Source organism: Ovis canadensis, chromosome 2 (assembly GCF_042477335.2).
Source record: "Ovis canadensis isolate MfBH-ARS-UI-01 breed Bighorn chromosome 2, ARS-UI_OviCan_v2, whole genome shotgun sequence".
Taxonomy (NCBI): Eukaryota; Metazoa; Chordata; class Mammalia; order Artiodactyla; family Bovidae; genus Ovis; species Ovis canadensis.
In genome coordinates this window covers 52,588,920-52,609,136 of record NC_091246.1, presented here as the reverse complement: position 1 = coordinate 52,609,136, position 20,217 = coordinate 52,588,920, and the positions used below count along the sequence as shown (strand labels likewise).

The window sequence follows — 20,217 nt, the reverse complement described above, 5'->3', positions numbered from 1 at the left end:
ATCTTCAAGAAAATTGGAGATATCAAGGGAACATTTCATGCCAGGATGGGCACAATAAAGGACAGGAAGAGCAAGGACCTAACAGAATCAGAAGAGATTAAAAAGGGATGGCAAGAATACACAGAAGAACTACACACACACACAAAATCTTAATGACCCAGATAACCATGATAGTGTGGTCACTCACCTAGAGCTTGACATCCTGGAGTCTGAAGTCAAGTGGGCATTAGGAAGCATTACCACAAACAAGACGAGTGGAAGTGGTGGAATTCCAGCTGAGCTATTTCAAATACTAAAAGATGATGCAGTTAAAGTGCTGCACTTCATATGTCAGCAAATTTGGAAAACTTAGCAGTGGCCACAGGTCTGGAAAAGTTCAGTTTTTATTCTAGTCCCAAAGAAGGGCAGTGCCAAACTATGTTCAAACTACCCACAACTATACTCATTTCACATGCTAATAAGGTTATGCTCAAAATCCTTCAAGCTAGGCTTCAGCAGTATGCGAATCAATAACTTCCAGATGTACAAGCTGGGTTTTAGAAAAGGCAGAGGAACCAGAGGTCAAACTGCCCACATTCGTTGGATCTTAGAGAAATAAAGGGAATTACAGAAAAACACCTGCTTCATCGACTACACCAAGCCCTTGTCTGTATGGATCACAGCAAACTGAAAAATTCTTAAAGAGATGGGAATACCAGACCATCCTACCTGTCTCCTGAGAAACCTGTATGCGGGTCAAGAAGCAACAGTCACAACCTTGCAAGGAAAAATAGACTAGCTCAAAATTGGGAAAGGAGTACGACAAGGCTGTATATTGCAACCCTGTTTAATTAACTTATATGCAGAGTACATCACGTGAAATGCCAGGCTGGATGAATCACAAGGTGGAATCAAGACTCCCAGGAGAAATACCAACAACCTCAGATATGCAGATGATACCACTCTAATGGCAGAAAAGTGAAGAACTAAAGAGCCTCTTGATGAAAGTGAAAAAGGAGAGTGAAAAAAGCTGGCTTAAAACTCAACATTCAAAAAACTAAGATCATAGAATCTGGTCCCATCACTTCATGGCAAATAGATGGGGAAAAAAATGGAAGCAGTGATGGATTTTATTTTCTTGGGCTCCAAAATCCCTGTGGACTGTGGCTACAGCCACGAAATTACAAGATGCTTGTTTCTTGGAAGGAAAGCTATGACAAACCTAGACAGCATATTAAAAAGCAAAGACATCAGTTTGCCAATAAGATAGTATAGTCAAAGCTATGGTTCTTCCAGTAGCCATGTACGGATGTGAGAGTTGGACCATAAAGAAAACTAAGTGCTGAAGAATTGATGCCTTTGAACTGTGGTGCTGGAGAAGACTCTTGAGAGTCCTTTGAACTGCAAGGAGATCAAACCACTCAATCCTAAAGGAAATCAGTCCTGAATACTCATTGGAAGGACTGATGCTGAAGCTCCAATACTTCGGCCACCTGATACGAAGAACTGACTCATTGGAAAAGACCCTGATGCTGGGAAAGACTGAAGGCAGGAGGAGAAGGGGACAACAGAGGATGAGATGGTTGGATGGCATCACCAACTCGATGGACATGAGTTTGAACAAACTCCAGGAGATGGTGAAGGACAGGGAAGCCTGGCGTGCTATAGTCCATGGAATCACAAAGACTTGGACACAAATTAAGAGACTGAACAACAACAAAGGTCATCAATTCATGTAATCCTATACATAATCTATGAAAACATGGATCCTGGAAACTACAGTATTCATCCATCAATTGATTTACAGTTACTGTATAGCTAAGAAAGGAAAGCAACAGGAAAACAATGTAAAATTCTATTCTAAATCTGGCTATATAATTACACTGAAACATTTAAAAAATCATTCTCAAAAGAAAATATGCAATATATACAAACAAATAAAACTATGGATTATAAAGAAACAGTAAAGAGAGTAGAGAAATAAAGATGTACTGAAATGCTTATATAAAAAGTATGAGGACACTAAAGATACTACTAAGCTCTGCCTCTGACAATTAGAAAAAGTTTCAAAGCTTTTTCTAAAATCTACATGGATCAATAATGCATGAAAAGATGCTCAATATTATTAATCACTAGGGAAATGCAAATCAAAACCACAATGAACTACCAATGCTCCCCCAGTAGGATGATTATAATAAAAAAGACGTAACAGATTCTGATGAGAATATGAAGTCAGGACTCTCATACGTTGCTAGTAAAATGAAATGGTACAACCACCTTGGAAAATAGTTTGCAGTTCCTCAAAATGTTAAACATAGTTACAGTCTGACCCAGTAATTTCACTCCTGGGGTGTGTGTGTGTGTGTGTGTGTGTGTGTCTGTGAGTCTGTGTACCTAAAAGAAATATAAACCAACGTAAACACAAAAAATCTAGTATGCAAATATTCACAGCAGCATTACTCATAACAGTCCAGAAATGAATGCAACCCAAATGTCCATTAATTGACAAATGGATGAATAACATGCAGTACATACATACAGTGAATATTATTTGGTCATGAAAAGGAATGAAGCTTTGATATATGTTACAATATGGATGAACCTGAAAACACTATGCTAAATGAAAGCAGCCAGTCATAAAAGACTATATATTGTATGATTCCACTATAAAAGGTCCAGAATAGGCAAATCTATAGAAAAAGAAGATAGCTGTTTCCTAGGCTTGAGGTGGGAGAAAATGAAGAGTGACTGCCAATGGGTACATGGTTTCTTTTCAGGGAATGAGAAGATTCTAGAATCAGACAATGGTGATGGCTGCACAATTATGAATATACCAAAATATCAGAAGCCATTGAATTGTATAATTAGTATGGGTGAATTGCATGATATATGAGTTATATTTCAACAAGCCTGTTAAATTGTATGAACAATGAGATAGGGAGCCCAATGGAAGGTGCCTGGGGGTCCCTGTAATAACATTATTTCATGACCTGACTATTGGTTACACAAGTGTATTCACACTGTGATGACTCACTAAGTGGTAAACTTACAAAATGTGCATGTTTTATGCATATTATCACATGTCAAATAAAGCTTTTCTCAAAGAACAACTAGACCTATAAATACTGACTTGGAAAGAGATCCAAGATATAAAGCAGAAACAAGTTTCAGAACAATATATATATAGGATGGCCCCATTTTAAAATACATTTACACACATACATATATATGTATGTGCACAGTAAACACACACACACCGATTATATACAACAAGCCATTCTCATTAATCCCTGAATAATTCAAATAAAGGGACTTTATTTTCTCTTAATACATATTTCTGTAACATTTGAATTTTTTGCAATCTGCATTTTTATAATTAGAAGACAATACATGTATCGTGGCAGTTTAGTCTCTAAGTTGTATCCGACTCCAAGACCCCATAGATTATAGCCTGCCAGGTTCCTCTATCCATGGGATTTTCCAGGCTAAAATACTGAAGTGGTTGCTATTTCCTTCTCCAGCGGATCCTCCCCACCCTGGGATTGGACCCAGGTCTCCTGCACTACAGGAAGATTCTTTACTGATTCAGCCACCAAGGAAGCCCATACATTTAAAGAAATATTTTAAGGTATACAAAAAGAATTTAATAAAGAACAGAAATTCCTCAATCAGTATACAAAAATATAGAATAGATCCAAGACTAAAAGTTAATCATTTTTTTAAAAAATAACAGCAACCATCATTTGATTGCTTAGTACATAGTTGGCACATACATGGGCCCATTTTCATTATACCTATATTACACCTATTTTACAGATGAGGAAATACGTCAGGAGATTTTAATCCAATCAAAACAGAACAAAATACAGCTCACAAAATCACTTACAGAGAAAATTCTAAAAAAACAACAATGAATTCATTCATACTTTTTCAAAGCTTGAAAAGAATTTTTTCTTAAAAAATTTTTTATCAAAATTGACTACCTCCCCACCACACACACAATAAAACAAAAACCGAAAACTGAATGGAATAAGCTTAAAAAACAAGATGAAAATGGTTACTGCCCCTCCTCCTAAAAGGCTGGTTGTCCATGCTTCCAAACTCCTGATATCAAGGATGATACAAGGAAGGAAATTTACAAACCTTTTCTTCCTTGAATATAAACCAAAGCCTTAAATATGAACAAGTCAATCAAGTACTATGAGATCCATTTCAGAAATTTACAGATAATTCCATACTAAAAATGGATTATAGAAAAATTGAAAGTAAAATAAAAATAAAAATGGATTAATGTTAATTCAGTGCATAAATAAATAAAAAGAAGACATAACCTCTAAAGGTAGACAACAGGTTTGGCAAGCATTAGACAAACTTATAATAAATAAAAATACTACTTCTTTAACTTGCTAGGTTTCAGACCCATAGTCAACCCCACAATGAACAGTGAAACACATCTGAGGCAGCCTCATTAGACAACAATCAAGTACATGACATTTTCTGGATGTTACAGTCTAGCCAGTTGAAATGACAAAGAAAAATAACAGAGGGAAGTATTGAAGAGGAGTCTAAATTAGCAAGTTTGCCAATAACAGAGTTGTCCAATTGGAATGCCCAAGAAAAACCTATGAAAAATTATTAAAATGGCTAAAAGAGCTCAAGAAATTGGCAGGTTTTTAAATAAATACACAAAATTAACAGCTTTCCCTAACATCAGCAAACCTCAAAAAATATGATGAAAAACACCCCACTGTCAAAAGCAGGAAGAATATAAAATACTATGGAAATGACATGCGAATTAAACTACAAAACTCCACTAATGGCATTTGACAAACTTATAATAAAAATACTTTTTTTTAATTATTGGAAACTTCTTTTCCAACCCCTCCCACAAAAAAGGGTGGGTCAGCATCACCAAGGTGGTGACCAGATAATATACTATCAACATTTGCAGGCAGCATCCCTGAAGCAGGTTTCAAGAAGCATGCCCCTCAGGCACTCAAAAGAAATCCAGCAATTTTCCACGAAGGAGATGAGAACCCCAAATGCGTGCACGGACACTAGGCTCAACAAAGCTGTTTAGGCCAAAGGGAAAAAGAACGTCCCATACCTGACCCATGTGCAGTTGTCCAGAAAACATAATGAAGATTCACCAAACAAGTCTACATGTCAGTACCTATGTGCCTGTTACCACTTTCAAAAATCTACAATGTGGATGAGAACTAACTGCTGGTAGTTCAGTAAAGCCACAGAACCATCAAAAAAAAATTGGGGGTGGAAAATCATATTAATGGATGAAAAGGCACAACAGTGTAATGAGATCAATTATTTCCAACTTAATAAACTTAATGCTTTTCCAATTTGTACACCAGTGGAAACTTTGTAGTAACTCTGACAAAAACATTTAAAAAATATACCTGGATGAGGGAAAAGCATGTAATGAAAGGCAAAGGTCTTTTTCCAAAATAAGAATACTACAAGGAGTTGCCCGACAAAGCCAATACCCATATAAAACCACAATAAGTAAAACATGCAATATTGGTGCCAGAATACTGACAGATCAACAGAAGAGAGTGAGAAACAGATTTAAAGTATTAAGGAAAATTCAGTATACAATTTAAAAAGTCATGTTAAATATATAAGGACCTGATTACATTGCGGTACATCCATTATCAAGCACAATGGAGTACTGCACAGTTATTAAAAATGAGGTAGATTACACTGATGTAGAAAGATAATCACACTATATATAGTATGATGTTAAAAAAAAAAAAACCCACCAATGTAAAGAACAGGGAGTATAATATGATCCCTTGTGTTTTATTTACTCATTTGTTTGAGAGCCACGCTGTGTATAGCAAATATCTGGAAAGAAACACACATCAAAATCGCACTGATACTACCTCTGGGATTATAGTAAGGAGAGGAATAACAGGGGAGAGTCTATCAGTTATTACCCTAACAGTGCAGAGATGGCAAACTCAAATTAGGATAATCTGAAGGGGGTCTGTTTATAAAAGGAATAATTATGAAGTTGGGAGGTTAGGCCTATAGATAGCACAGGGGAGGAACAGGAACCTGCTAGCAATAGAACAATTATTGCTCCAGCCCCCAAAAAAGACAGGACACAGTACCAGAACCCAGGTAATACAAGACCAACTATTCTGAGAGGAGAGAGAATAAACCTTCTGACCTCATTCTTCTCCTCCTTTTCAATCTCCTCTTAAGGCTGAACCCAACCAGAAACCAGAAGATCTGGGAACTCTCTGTGGCAAAGAGCCATGGGGAAATGGGTGAAGGACAGGCCTGAAGAAGTAAATGCAAGGTATCTGGCCCAGATTTATTTTACCTTTCTGTAAAATTAACTACATAAATAGAAGTACAATATCATCATTAAAAAATGAAAACCTTACACAGAAAGTTAAAATCCCACCCTCCATTAATCCTGGATCCTTCTCCGAAAGTAATCATCTTTATTCTCATCATTTTGATGGGGTCTGTCACTGACTTTTTTCTAGACAGAGAGACACATAGTCACCACAACAAAACATGTAGAATTGTTTTATGAAGCGTTATTTGCTTAACATGAAGAGTATTAATTACTCTATTACTTTCTGCAACCTTTTTTCCATCACCATTTTCAGTTCAGTATAAAATAATACTCAAGAAACCAAGAGGAACAGTTTGAGTCTCCTCAGGGTTATTTATACTCATCCTCAATGGCTCTCAAAATAACCACAAACCCCCTCCAACAGCTGCATTAGCATCACCTAGGAATTTGTTTGAAACACCCTCCCTAGTTTCTGATTCCAGCGAATCAGGAAGTGGGGTCCAGTAATCTTCCTTTTAACCAGCCTTCCATATGACTGCTACGCAGGCTAAAGTTTGAGTTCCACTACTCCATCACCTGTGCCCTTGCTAGGAATTGCTTTTTAACTAGATCCCAGCATGATGCATAAGTAAATTAAAGTGTCCTGGGTCATAAACCTAACCCTCATCCATATTACCTGCACCTATCTGCACACAAGGTATCTAACAGTGGTTTCTGGGGATGAGAAGCAGGGAGGCCAGCAGAAAGAGCAGTGGTTTTTAACCTCTGTGAATTTAAATCTACCACTCCTGTGGGAAAAACATCAGCACAGCATGCTCTAGTTAGGTAGAGCATGTTAGCAGTGTCATCTCTGGTGCGTGATGGATAACACATAACTACCATTAAACCACCCTGGAAATGTATTGCTCTTAAGAGTCAATATTATATTGTTAAGTTCTCGTTTTTCTTTTAAAATAAGTGAATGTTAATGTTAATAACATTGTTAACAACATATTAATAATGTCAATAAGTTAATGTTAACCCCAGGCATAATAAAATTATATGACTAGCTAACCTTTGCTTGTATCACTAATACTATACAGTGGGAATCCATCCTTTCAAAACAAGCACAGGGTGGAGGGATATACCTTTTCTGCTGTAACAAGGATAACGTCATCAACATTTACAAATTTATCTACCTTCCATTCCATGCTGCAGCCTCCACCTCCACAGAGCTTGTAGGGAGGGAAAATGTCCCCAGAATTCCACCTTTAATTTCCTGCTGCCACCCTCAAAGGTTCAGAAAGTTTCTTGCAAAACCTGCACCCTAAAGCCCCTATTTCACTCAGCTTCTTCTTTGCTCTTCTCTCATTTTCCTCCACTGAGTCTCAGGTCTGTCCTGAGTCACAGGCAAACATGTTGACTCTCTCAGGAAATCTGCCAAAGTAACTACATATACATTTGTGCTTGAGAATCATTCTGTCTCACTGTTTATGGCAGCCAAACTCGGGCTAACACAACGATCTGCTTTTTTTAAGGCACTTCCAGTTTCACTTCTAGTTCCTACCAGGCTTAAGCCCCACCCCAATGTAACACAGTCCCCACCTCGTCAGACCTAGGAAGTCACACGGTCAATTCTGTGGGGCTGAAACCCAATTTGACTGGCCTCTCCCATCTTAAAGAAATCTCAGAATCAAAATTTCTAAAGCCCCTTTTCAACTTGATAATTCTTCTTCCATAGAAAGGAAGTTTCTTGAATTGAATTTGGGCCTTGGGTTTTTAATTACACAGGATCAGGAAAAATTATATAACTATTCTATCAAACAATTCTATTTTGAAAGGAAACATGCTTACATCTCAAAAGTGCTATAAAAAGATTTTGGTATGGTAAAACTAGTTTGATTTCTACCCCCACCTCACACAGATGTTTGTTGATACCATTTATGTCAACTGAGAGAGAATTCTTTTTTTTTTTAAGACTGTTCTACCAAAAGCTAGACTCAAAGTATATACAATATTCTAGAGTCAAATTCGTACTTTAGTTTTAATTTCACAGATATTAATAACCTCATGCATTCTACACAGATTCACTTTAAGAAGGCATATCTTTTGACTTGTTGCCTTTGTTAGTTTTGGGTTTATTTGTTGTTGTTGCTGTTAAGCACACAATGGTAGCTTTTATTTAAAGTTAAAACTTAAAAATATCATGGAATAGTAATCTCTGTTTTCAACAATATATGCAGTTTTTAAAAGAAACATTGGATGATCAGATCACAAGATATCATGACTCATACTCCTCATATATGGCAAAGACAGTCAACAATGTCTTTCATTAGAACCCCAAACATACTGTAACTATGTTCTGATATGTTCTGATGCTAAGTTTCTGAAAGAAATGCAAACCAGAAAGTGGGTGGAAATTCCTCAATTATCTGGATTTAATTAGCTTTTATTCTGCCTTAAAATGGCAACCCACTCCAGTATTCTTGCCTGGAGAATTCCATGGCCAGAGGAGCCTGGTGGGCTACAGTCCATGGGGTCACAAAGAGTCAGTCAGACATGACTAAGTGACTTTCAACAATAGAAACACTATCTTACTCCTATGAATTTTCATATTGCTTAGTAATTTGAAAGGAGCATTCATTTTCCTTTCCAGGTATCCATAAATGAAGTAGAAGAAAAAGACTGAGTTGGCAGTGCTCACCTCAAAAACATGACATGAGAAAAAAAAAAAGACATGTTCCAAATGTCTGTAACTATCCTACCTGGTTGTGACCTCAGAATCCCACCTTCCCACAGAACATTTTCTAAATGGATGGCTCACCAGTGCCTATTAAGCCCACAGTACAGATGAAATAATATTAGAAATGCTGTAACTGCTTGAAAAAATTTAATCTCAGATTCCAAGTGTAGGCCACCTAAAGAATATTTTTAACAAGCAAACCAACTAAGTTAAGTAGTTCATTTGGGAACCACTATCTTACATTAGTGGAGAAGGAAATGGCAACCCACACCAGTGTTCTTGCCTGGAGAATCCCAAGGACAGTGGAGCCTGGTGGGCTGCCGTCTATGGGGTCACACAGAGTCAGACACGACTGAAGCGACTGAGCAGCAGCAGCATCTTACATTAGGGCTTCCCTCATAGCTCAGTAGGTAAAGAATCTACTGCAATGCAGGAGACCAGGGTTCTATTCCTGGGTCAGGAAGATCCAGTGGAGAAGGAAATGGCAAATCACTCCAGTATTCTTGCCTGGAGAATCCCATGGACAGAGAAGCCTGGCAGGCTACAGTCCCCGGGGTTGCAAGAGCTGGACAGGACTTAACCACACCGTACCATCCTACATTATCTTCCCCATATAATCTACTCTGTCAGACAGCATCAACACAGCACCAGGCTCTCCAGCTGACACCTGAAATATTCATATTCTATACCACTGAATGGTTTAGAATGGTTTAGCTTGTGACAAATCAAAGTTTATTATGGAAATTAAGAAGGTTAAAAAGAAGTCTAACATCCATTCTTGTACTAATTTCAGAGAGGGAAATCCCACAAAAAGGTGGGATTCTGAGTAGGGCCAAACTTCTCCATGAAAAGTTTTGTATCTGCTTAAGTGACCAAACAAGCACCAAGTTAAAGCCAGTGTTCAGAATCACAGAACACGGGAGATTTTCTAAGAAGCAATTTAAACATGCCTGATCTGAAGTGAACCCACTCCAATGTACATACTCCTACTCCATGTTACGTGGGAAAGTAATAAATGACTGAAAAGGAAATTAATTATAATAAATAATCCCAACACAAAAATTTAGAACTTAAAAAAGGGGGGAGGGGCATATTTCTCAGGAGGAGCAAAGGTAAAACGGGACTGCAAATTCCCTTTAGTGGCCAAGACAGTAATCACCTTTGCTTATATCAATCTTGTTTCTTCATCTGCACAATTAGGATAATAAAAACATCAATCTTAGAGGACTGTAGTGAAAATTAAATGAATTAATCCAGGTAAACCACTTAGAACAGAGCCTTGCACATAATAAGCACCCAGTAAATGACCACTAGATATTAAAAAACTAGTATGATTTGGAAAACCTGGAGGAAGACAGGCATTCCAAGCTGAAGCAACAAAGGAATAGAGGTGAAAAAGTGACACACAAATATATGGACAACAGGGTATTAAACTTCCCTGTAGAATATCCATGAAGAACAGCAGCAACTGGAATAATGAAGACCCAATTATGCTGGCCTCAAATGCAAAACCAAAAAATATTTCTTTTTCTTATAAGGCCATCACTTAAGTTTGTGATTTGATTAGATCTGTGCTTTAGCAATATTAATTATCAAGATTATATCATATCACTATTATTTATGCAATTTTGATGTTCCCTGCTCTCTTATTAGGGGTTAGCAGATCAAAAAAATTTGTTTGGTCAGCTAACACACAGTCAGAGTCTACTGCTAAACTGTGGCATATCTGAATCAAATCTGAAATTCTCACTGTGCCTGGTATATAGTAGGCATTCAATAAATGTTTTATCATTACTTTTACTGGCCACCAGAGAGCAGTGAAGTAAACCATCAGAGGCTATTTGCATATATACTGTAAGAAATATGTATTATCAATGAAGCAAATGAAGTAACTGATTAACAGTGGTAAACTATAAGTCACTGCTGAGCAATTTATGTACCTAAAACTGGTGGTGGGTGGAAGAAATCAACCTTACATTTCATTAAAAGTAGATAAAATGGAACCCTGTATATTTTCAAATCTCACAAAATTTAGCTGTTAAATAGGTACAGTGTTTTTAAGGATTATTTGGGCAATATCTTTGTATGGACTACCCAGTATTCTTAAGTGATAATAAATTTAAGGCAGATTTCCTCAAGATGTCTGTACTCCCATGTTCATCACAGCATTATTCACAATAGCTAAGATAAGGACCCCAAGTGTCTGATGAATGAATGAATGGATGAAGAAGTTGGGTAAATGGATGCAATGGAATATTATTCAGCCATAAGAAAGAAGGAAATCCTTCCATTTGCAAAAACATAGATATAACTGGAAGAAATAATGTAAAGTGAAATAAGCCAAACAGAGAAAGACAAATACCATAAGATTTCACTTATATGCAGAATTAAAAATATTTGTTTTTATTTTTTGTTGTTGTTGTTGTTTTTAAATTTAAAAAGTCAAACTGATAGAAACAAAGAGTAGAATGGTGGTTACCAGGGCCTTAGGAGTGGAGGAAATGAGATGCTGGCTGAAGGGCACAAGCCTTTAGTTATTAAGATAGGTAAGCTCTGAGGCTCTAATGTACGGTATGGTGACTACAGTTAATAGTACTTTGCCTGAAATTTGCTAAGAGAATAGATCTTAAGCATTCTCACCAAAAAAAAAAAGGTACCTATGTGAGGTAATGAATGTGTTAATTAACCTGATCATTGTAATCATTTCACCGTGTAGACAAATACCAAACCATCATGTTGCACAGTTTAAATACGCACAATTTTATTTGTCAATAAAAATGGGGAAGGAGAAGAGAAAGAGAGGGAGGGAGGGAGGAGGAGAAAGAAAGAAGTATAAGAAACTAGTTAAAGTAATACACTAATAGCTAACATAGTAAACAGGGTTCTCCAGAAGACTTATTGCCAACAGAGCTCAGAAGCGTACCATGACAGGATGGTTGATGTAAGAGGTTACTAAGCACATTTTGTTGTTTAGTTGCTAAGGTGTGTCAGACTCTTTGGTGACCCCATGGACTGTAGCCCACCAGGCCCTCTGTCTGTGAAATTTCCAAGGCAAGAATACTGGAGTGGGTTGCCATCTCCTCCTCCAGGGGATCTTCCCAACCCAGAGATCAGACCCACATCTCCTGCACTGGCAGGCAATTCTTTACCACTAAGCCACAAAGGAAGACCTACTAAGCACATATCCCTATATTAATTGATTTTTTTTTTTTTCTGGTGGTGGTAGCGGAAAATCAGCTTCCCAAAACGTCAGTCAGTGCTAACTTTTAGAAACTTAAAAACAAACAGATTAGCAAGAGTCCCCCTGGATAGTAAGTAAGTTATCTGTTTGGCTTTCCTGGGCAATCAATCATTCTGGCAACACAAACATAAAGCAAAGTAGGCCTGGATTTCTACATACCTTCTTCTAAAGTACTTTTCAGTTGCAATTTTAGACTAGGAGGAAAAAAGTTCTGGCTGTCTTGTGCTTTTTAAAGCTTCAAGTATCTTGCAAGTATTAGAATTTAAAACCCTGAAAAGTATTCACTTAAACACATTCCCATCAGCATTACCAACAACGCTCCATTATCCATCATTTTGGTACTGTCTCCAGATGATTTTAACCCCCTCCTGACTTCTCCCTACCAACAAGTACTTGGATACCATCTTTACCCTGCATGCCCCCATTACTTGGTTGTGCTTAGGGAATTATAGCTACAGTGATCCTTCCTTTAAAACATCCTCCAAGCACAAAGCCTTTTTGTATGATTAGGGGTGAAGGGGGGCACCTTCCAGGCTCCACAACAAAGGGTCGGTGGTGGCAACATAAGCAGCAAGGAAAGAAGAGGAGCTGGGGCCATTCTGGTGGCCCTCGGGTCTGGTTCAATATTGTTTGAGGGGTTTTACTCATGGGTGTCCAGCCCAAAGGTTCTGCAAAGCCTCTGTACCCCTCCCATGAGGAGAGTAAAGGACCGGGCCTATCCTGACAGACAGAGAGATCACCACCAAGCCCAGGAGGAAGCATGAAAAGCAGGAGAAAAGAAAGCTGTGGCTGAAATATCCTCCTTTGTGCTGTTCTCAGTACTTCAGGTAATGAAGTCTCTGACAGTGATTCTCAGTACTTCAGGTAATGAAGTCTCTGACAGTGACACCACCATCCCATGAATCACTGGCAACCACCCAACAAATGCTCATTCAAACATGTATTCAGGCATCAACAGAAATCTACACAGGAAGACAAATCTATTAAAATGAAAAAAAAAAAAAAAGGTAGCCCAAAAGCCAAACAAAAATATTTTTGTTAATTATGAGTCCTATCTCCTAATTGCAAAAGTGATTATGAAATGATGCCCACCCTACTACTTCAGTCTAAGTCTTCAAAACCACTCACTTTCCAGCTCTGTAACAATAAAACAGACTTTAACTGAAGATCAGTGAGCACCATCTGCAAACATTGAAATCAAAGGTGCTGAGGCAGAACAGATACTGACAGGTAACTTTCGACTCAAGGAACATCCCAGAAGCACTACAAAATATTCTATTACTTGACTGCTTGCAGCTCTCTCTTCCATGTATGTACTTCTTCCTCTTTATCATTGCTTCCCTTCTATCAACAGGGTCAAATGGTCATATCAAAACTTACACACTCTCCCTCATTTCTATGCATATTTTATCACAAAAGCTGACAATGCAGTGATAGCTTTCCATATCATGACTGGAAGGAGCTGCTGTTAAAGGCTAACACAATAATCCCACCATTCTCCTCCATCTGCCCAACATCACTCTGGTTAACTGCCAAAGCAGTCCCTAGAATAGCACTAATATCCATTTAAAATAAAAACAGGAAAAAAAAAAAAACAAACCTGAAACTGCTTCGGGTAAGAATTGTTTATTCTCCTTGTATGGACAGAAGACTACTTTTGTTAAACATTTTCAGTTTTATTTGCATACATTTTTTAAAAAATTTCTTTAAGACAGCAGCAAAAGCACAATGGTACCCTCTATCCATTAGCCTCGATCACGTTTAAAAATAATAATAAAAACAGCAACAGAAACCATTTCAAATTGTACCTCTCGAGCCCGCAGAACAGCACTCTTCCATGACAACTGCTCTGAAAAACACACTGCCATTATTTGCAGAAGCAGTAGGAAGTCCAGTCTTGTCCTTGGTTCAGCACTCCCCCTTCCTCTCTCTCCAAGAAAAAATGAAACAGCAGGAAATGTAAACAACCACTTAATGGAAAATACAAATGGGTAAATATTTTCCAAACTGGCTAAAAAGCCTCAGGTCCTAAGAAATTCAGGAATGCTAGTGTAGAGAGAAATAGGAAGAGAAAAAAATAGCATTGAATTTCCCCTCAAAATGAGCACTATATGAATGCAAGAGCAAACGTGGCACACAGCTACTTTCTCTCCTTCGCTTACCAGATGCTTCTGTCTTTTCAATGATTTCTTTCTCATTGTCTTTCCACAAATAATGGTATTTTTCAAACTGTTTATTCTGTACACATTTCTCTACACCCATAACAAATTTTACAATTTTGAGCTGACCTCTTTGGTTCAACTGAGCTTGGTAATGAAGAGGCAGGGGTAAGTCCCTTCCCATGAGAAGTTCACAAGAAGAAAACTCTTGCAGAGAGCCAGGACCAACAGTGACCAGCCCTATCCGCAGAGCCTGTGATGAGTATAGACAGGTAACAGCTTGAACAACAGTTCCAAAGCCACAGGGCCATGCTAGTTCAGAGAGCACCTTTATGAAGATTAGAAAAGGGTGTCCAACTAAGGGGACAGTTCCACACATGTGCATCTTGGTAAGAGGAGCACAAAATGGGTTTGTACTCCCACTTGAGAAACAAAACAAGTGTCCTGGGCTGAGCGTAAGTTATACAACCCTATATCAGCAGCCCTACAAAAGCGTACCTGGGGCAAAACTGCACCTCTAAAATAGGTTTCCAGAAAGAACCTCACCAATGGCAAACAGGCATTTCACATATTCCATCACCAGAAATCCTCACACGTTAATATAAATTTATTCATAAACATACTAGGACTAGAGGAAAAGGGTCTAGAAAGAAGGAAAAGTAGCAAATTTGGGAGAAAGGAAACTCTTCTGTCCAGAGCAATAATGAGTTGTTCCTAAAGCCCCTAATCTTTGACTACAGGTTCAAATAACTGAACTTCAAATGAATGTGCTAAGTTAAAACACTCAATCACTATTATCTACAGAGAAAGACAAGATCACATACATTTACCTCTGGGGGCATACTTTCTCCAATTTGCTAGTTTTCCTTCTCAGTCAGACACTATTTTGCCTCTGCACTAACTATAAAACTATATATAGTGATACGTGTGGTTAAAGTTTGTAAAACCCAATAAAGAGCCCTAGTAGGTGGTGGGCCTCTTGGATACCTGCATGAAAGTAAGAGGAATAGACAACCCAGATTATGAAGGGTTTAATATCCAATGGCTTCCAACCCTATCATTCTTTTATGCCCTGCGAAAGAGCTAAATATCTCATGAGTCCAAATTAGTCCCAGTCATGCAGGAGCAGCAACAGAAGGCAGTCCAGGGGATAGACTGGGCAAAGCTGAGAAAGACCACAGCCCAGAGTCAGAAGAAACCTAAGGCAGTGGTCTCAAACTCCAGTGTGCATCAGAATCTACAAGGGAACATGTTCAGAATCAGATTTCTGGGTCCCTCCCTACATCTGATGGATGAAAGTGTCCTGGCACACTCATATTCTGACAAAGCTCAAACTGCTGACCTAGGTCTACCCAGAAAGTTTAGAAAGACTGGGAAATCCTCCACGTGCCTTATCAGCTGTTCCAAAATAAAAGTCATCCATCACAAATCTAAGCTTTGCAGGTCAAAAAGGGGTGAGAAAAAGATCACCAGCCAGCATGCCTAACCGGCTGCGCAGGGCTAGAGCCTGCAGCCAGACTTTCATTATTATGGCACAAAACCCCTGTGCTATGTAAACAAGAAATTGTTTTGCATGTGAGAAATATTTCAAACATCTGAAAAAAATTTAAAATAATATAATGAATATCCCTGTACCCTACATTGAAGATAAGCAAATCTTAATCTGCAATTGTCTGATTCAGATTTAATAACAATACTAGATATAATTAAAGCCCTCTGTGTGTCCCTCTGTGTGTCCCTCTGTGTACTCCTGACCAATTCCATTCCTTATCCACTCTTATGAAATAACCACTTCTCTGAATTTGGTGTTGCTACCATGAATGTTTTTATACTATTACTACATATGTACACACATACAGGGAGCTTCCCAGGTGGCTCAGTGATAAAGAATCCGCTTGCCAATGCAAAAGACACCGGTTCAATTCTTGGGTTGGGAAGATCTCCTGGAGGAGGATGAGGCAACTCACTCCAGTATTCCTCCCATGGACAGAGCAGCCTGGCAGGCTGCAGTCCATGGGGTCGCAGAGTTGGACACGACTGAGCGCACACAGACACAGAAAATATTACTGTGCATGTTTTCAGATTTTATGCAAGTGGAAACATTTCTCTAATAACTCTTCTGTTACTTGCTCGCCCACTCCATATTATGTTAAGATTCAACCATTTTAATGCATGCGGCTACAGTTTATTTTTCACAGTGCTATAATACTCAATTGTGTGGGACTATCTAACAATTTATGTATTTCCCTGTTGGTGGACATTTAAGCAGCAATGAACATTCTTGTTCTTATTTTCTTGGACAAGTGTGCAAAGATTTCTTAAAGTATATACCCAGAAATGGGCATTTTTGGTAAATAGGTTTGACTGCCCTCCTTCAACCAGACATCATGTTACTCTCCATGATGGCTGTATCTATTTACATTCCCACTAGCAGTATATAGATGATTTCCTCATAACCTAATATTTTATTATCACAGCATTTAATTTTTGCCAATCTGATAAGTGTGAAATGGCATCTCAATGATGTTTCAATTTGCATTTCCCTGATTTTAAGTTTTTGACAAGTAAATTTTCATGCTTTTATGTGTATCTGTCAAATAGGTTTTTCTCAGTTTTCTAAAAAAATGTAACCATCTTATCTGAATCAGGGGAGCTGTTCCCAAAGAACCTTGCCGACAGCCACTACAACTGGAAAACTGAGGTGCAGGAGGGCAACAAGAAAACAGCTGACTTAAACAAGGAATCATCCTGGACAAAGGGCCCTAATTAATGCATTTGCTAATTAGCCTTTCCCTTCCCTCTTTTGTCAAGCCTTACTTCCAAGACAATCCTATGGGCCTGCCTTAGAAGCTGACAGAGAATGGGGGTGGGGAGCAGAACAGCTAAAACATTTATGTAAAAGTACTTACAACAGTCTTTACTCAAAAGAAAACGAAGTGATTGCCGACCAATACCTATTACTCAACCCTGTAAGACACCATCCTCCTCTAGGACTCCTTTCAAGCTCTATACCTTTGGCTCCCTCTCTGAAACAGTCCAATCTTTTTCTCGACACTAGACACTGTCTCCCTCCCTTCAGCAACCCTTTCATCTCCCTTCCCCCACAATGACAAAATACCCTCTCCGTTCCCCCTATTCCACAGCTTCCATTTTCTCGCTCCACGGGACCCTCCTCTATCTTTGTCACCTCTAGAACCCCAAGTTCCTTTCCAAGATGTATCTACAATAAAAACAACCTACTCGAAAGAAAAACGGGAATCCCAAGGGGTACACGGCCCAGTTCCATACCAGGCAGGCGGGTGTACCTAGTCCCGATCCTCTCACTTCCTTCCCCCTTTTCATGCCCAGGACAGCTGTTCTTTCTCTGAGGGTTACCCAAGTGTGACAAGTCCAGACCACCAGGGAAAACCTCACTTGGTTTTTCTGTAGCAGAAACGCCTTCACGAGGGTCATATATACACTTGTTTGGGGCATGAACGAAACTCGGGCCGTTTCGTGGAAAAGACACCTTACCAGCGTCTCCACAAAAGCAAGCAGGCCTCCCTCCTATTAATTCCAGCTGGATTGGTTTAATCCGTGCAGTGGTGGGGAAGGTGGCCTGGCAGAGACCAAATGGTCCCCGCGATCAGAAGTTTCCGAAGCTCTGACCCACTCACTCAAGAAAGCCCTCTTCCCCCAGAGCACAACCTCACAGGAGTCTCTCCTTCTGCGGATCCCCAAATCGAAATCCCAGCACACCACCAAGCCCCCAAATCCGCCGCCGCTCCGCGGTCCCAGCCCGCAACAGATGCTTCCTCCTAAACTAGCCCCAAAGCGCCGGGTGGGCGTGCCTGGGGACGGACCTAGCGCCCCCTCCTCCGCGATCAACCTCAGTTCTTCGGGGCTGGGGGCTCTTCCTCCTTCCAGCGCCCCCTACTCGGGGCCCGGGCCAGCCCAGAGGGGCCCTGGGTCCCAGCCAGGCTACGACTCTCGCCGGCTATGTGACCTTGGGCAAGTCACTTCCCCCACTAAGCCTCAGTTTCCTCCTCCGCCCAGCGGAGAGCTGGAGAGGTCCTGCCCTGCCCACTCTTCGGGGGGCGGGGGGGGAGGAAGGGGGCGGTTAGCAACTGGGTGGGAAAACGCTTTGTGAGCCGCTCGGCACAGCGAGGACGCAGGACTCCCAGGGGCTCCGGGGCCGGACAAACCTGACCCGGACAACGCTCCACCCCCTCCGTGGGGCCGGGCTGCTGGACCGCACGCCTCTGCCCACCCCCATCCCGGGGATCAACCCACGCCCCTCCCCGCCTGGCCCGCTCCTGGACCCCGTACCTGCTCCCGGCGCTCGGCCGCAGGCGCCGCCACCCTGGGCGCCCGGCCGGAGAGGCCCGTGGCCCGGAGGGCTGAGGCGGCCGGCGGCAGGGGGCTCGAGCCGGGGCGGTGGGGCGCGCAGGCGGCGTGGGGGCCCGAGCTCGGCGGGGCCCGGCCTGGGAGACGACGACTGAGGCTGGAAGTGCGCGGCGGCCGCGGCTGCTGAGGCGGCTGCGGCGGCGACCGCGGCGGCGGCGCTTCCGCTCATGGCGGGGCCGCGGGCAGCGGCTCCGGCTGCGACTCGACTCCGGCGCGGCAGGCACTGGCTGGGCCCCGGCCGGCAGCGGCAGTGGCGGTGGCGGCGACAGAGGCGGCTCCCGGAGGGGGAGGAGGAGGAGCCGGGAAGCGGCAGCGGCGGCGGAGGGGGCGGGGACGCGGAGGGGGGCGGGGACGCAGCGCCGCAGCCGCCAATGGGCGGCGGGCTTCTCCGCAGACCGAGGCTCTGGGGCTGGGCGGGCGGCGCCGTGGGGCATCCTCTGCAGCTGCCGCTCGCTGAGGCGGGGAGGCTGAGGGCCGCCTGCCGGGAGAGCCCAGCTTCGGGGGCTGCTCCGCCCCCGGTCCGCCTCCGGGGCGCGGCCGCGGGCCTCCGGGGCCAGGCCTCTAGAGACCCAGGCCCGGGTGCACCTGGGCTCCGTCGCGGCTGCCTCTGGCGCCGGCGTTGGCTCCTGCGAGTTTGCCCGGGGTTTGGCCCGGGTAGCTGCTGCCCGCCAGCGCGCCCGCCCGCAGGCTCCCATTCCATGGGTTGTGCCGCCTTGGCCTCCTTCCTCCACCTCTTCCCACACTAGAGCACAGCCTCCTCTCCTCTCTCTCTGTTGGGTGTTTTCTCAAAGTTTTTCGTTTTCAGACACTTAGGACAGAAACTCTCCCTTCTCTTCTTCGGCTGTGTATCTCAGTGATGAATCAATCTCTGCGGACCCAGAGAGGGTAGCAGACGCAGAAACGAAACGGATAGAGGTGTGCTGCCTTCTTTGAATCTAGAGACCCATCTTGAATTATGAACAGAAGCCAAAAATCTGGCTCAGCCCTGGCCCCTCGCCCCTTTTCTGACTTTCTCTTCCTCTTTCCTACTTTAAACGCCCTTGTTGTTAAAAGACTTGCAGGAAGCCATCCAACTCGGCTGGGCCTAGTCTCAAAAGGAGAGGCTGTGCGGTGCAGAAAGGCTTTTGAGTTGTGCTGAGAGCTTTTTTTTTATTAGAGAAGAATTCCGCAGATTCATGCCCCCTTGCTCCCTCCTCTTCTTGGATGTGATGTTAGTTACTGAACCCATTTTCCTTTCATGTTTCTCTGACTTTCCTATCAAAGCCATAGAGGAGCAAAATAATCTCAGTCATGTACTAGGAGTGCCTCTAAGTACAGCCATGCGGGTGAGGGTGCAGCTAAACTGCTGAATAGATCATTTCTGTGTTGTCCTCAGCCTTTCTTCACATGCAGCCACCAACTG

The 20,217-nt window shown here is 41.6% G+C and overlaps 1 protein-coding gene across 8 annotated transcripts in view; it reads right to left on the bottom strand.

Annotated features, from left to right (window-relative positions):
• Positions 1 to 19,302, bottom strand: part of RNF38 (ring finger protein 38) — a 129,260-nt gene extending 109,958 nt beyond the window's left edge. For 4 of the 8 annotated variants that reach the window (XM_069576161.1, XM_069576164.1, XM_069576162.1 and 1 more), the window contains exon 1: positions 18,738 to 19,093. In XM_069576161.1, coding sequence (XP_069432262.1) covers positions 18,738 to 18,984 — 247 coding nt within the window. In that variant the 5' untranslated portion in view covers positions 18,985 to 19,093. Of the gene's footprint in view, positions 1 to 7,485; positions 7,852 to 18,737 lie in introns of those variants that run through there. The other 4 variants (XM_069576165.1, XM_069576170.1, XM_069576163.1 and 1 more) reach the window with 3 other exon arrangements.
• Between the last annotated feature and the right edge of the window lie 915 nt (positions 19,303 to 20,217).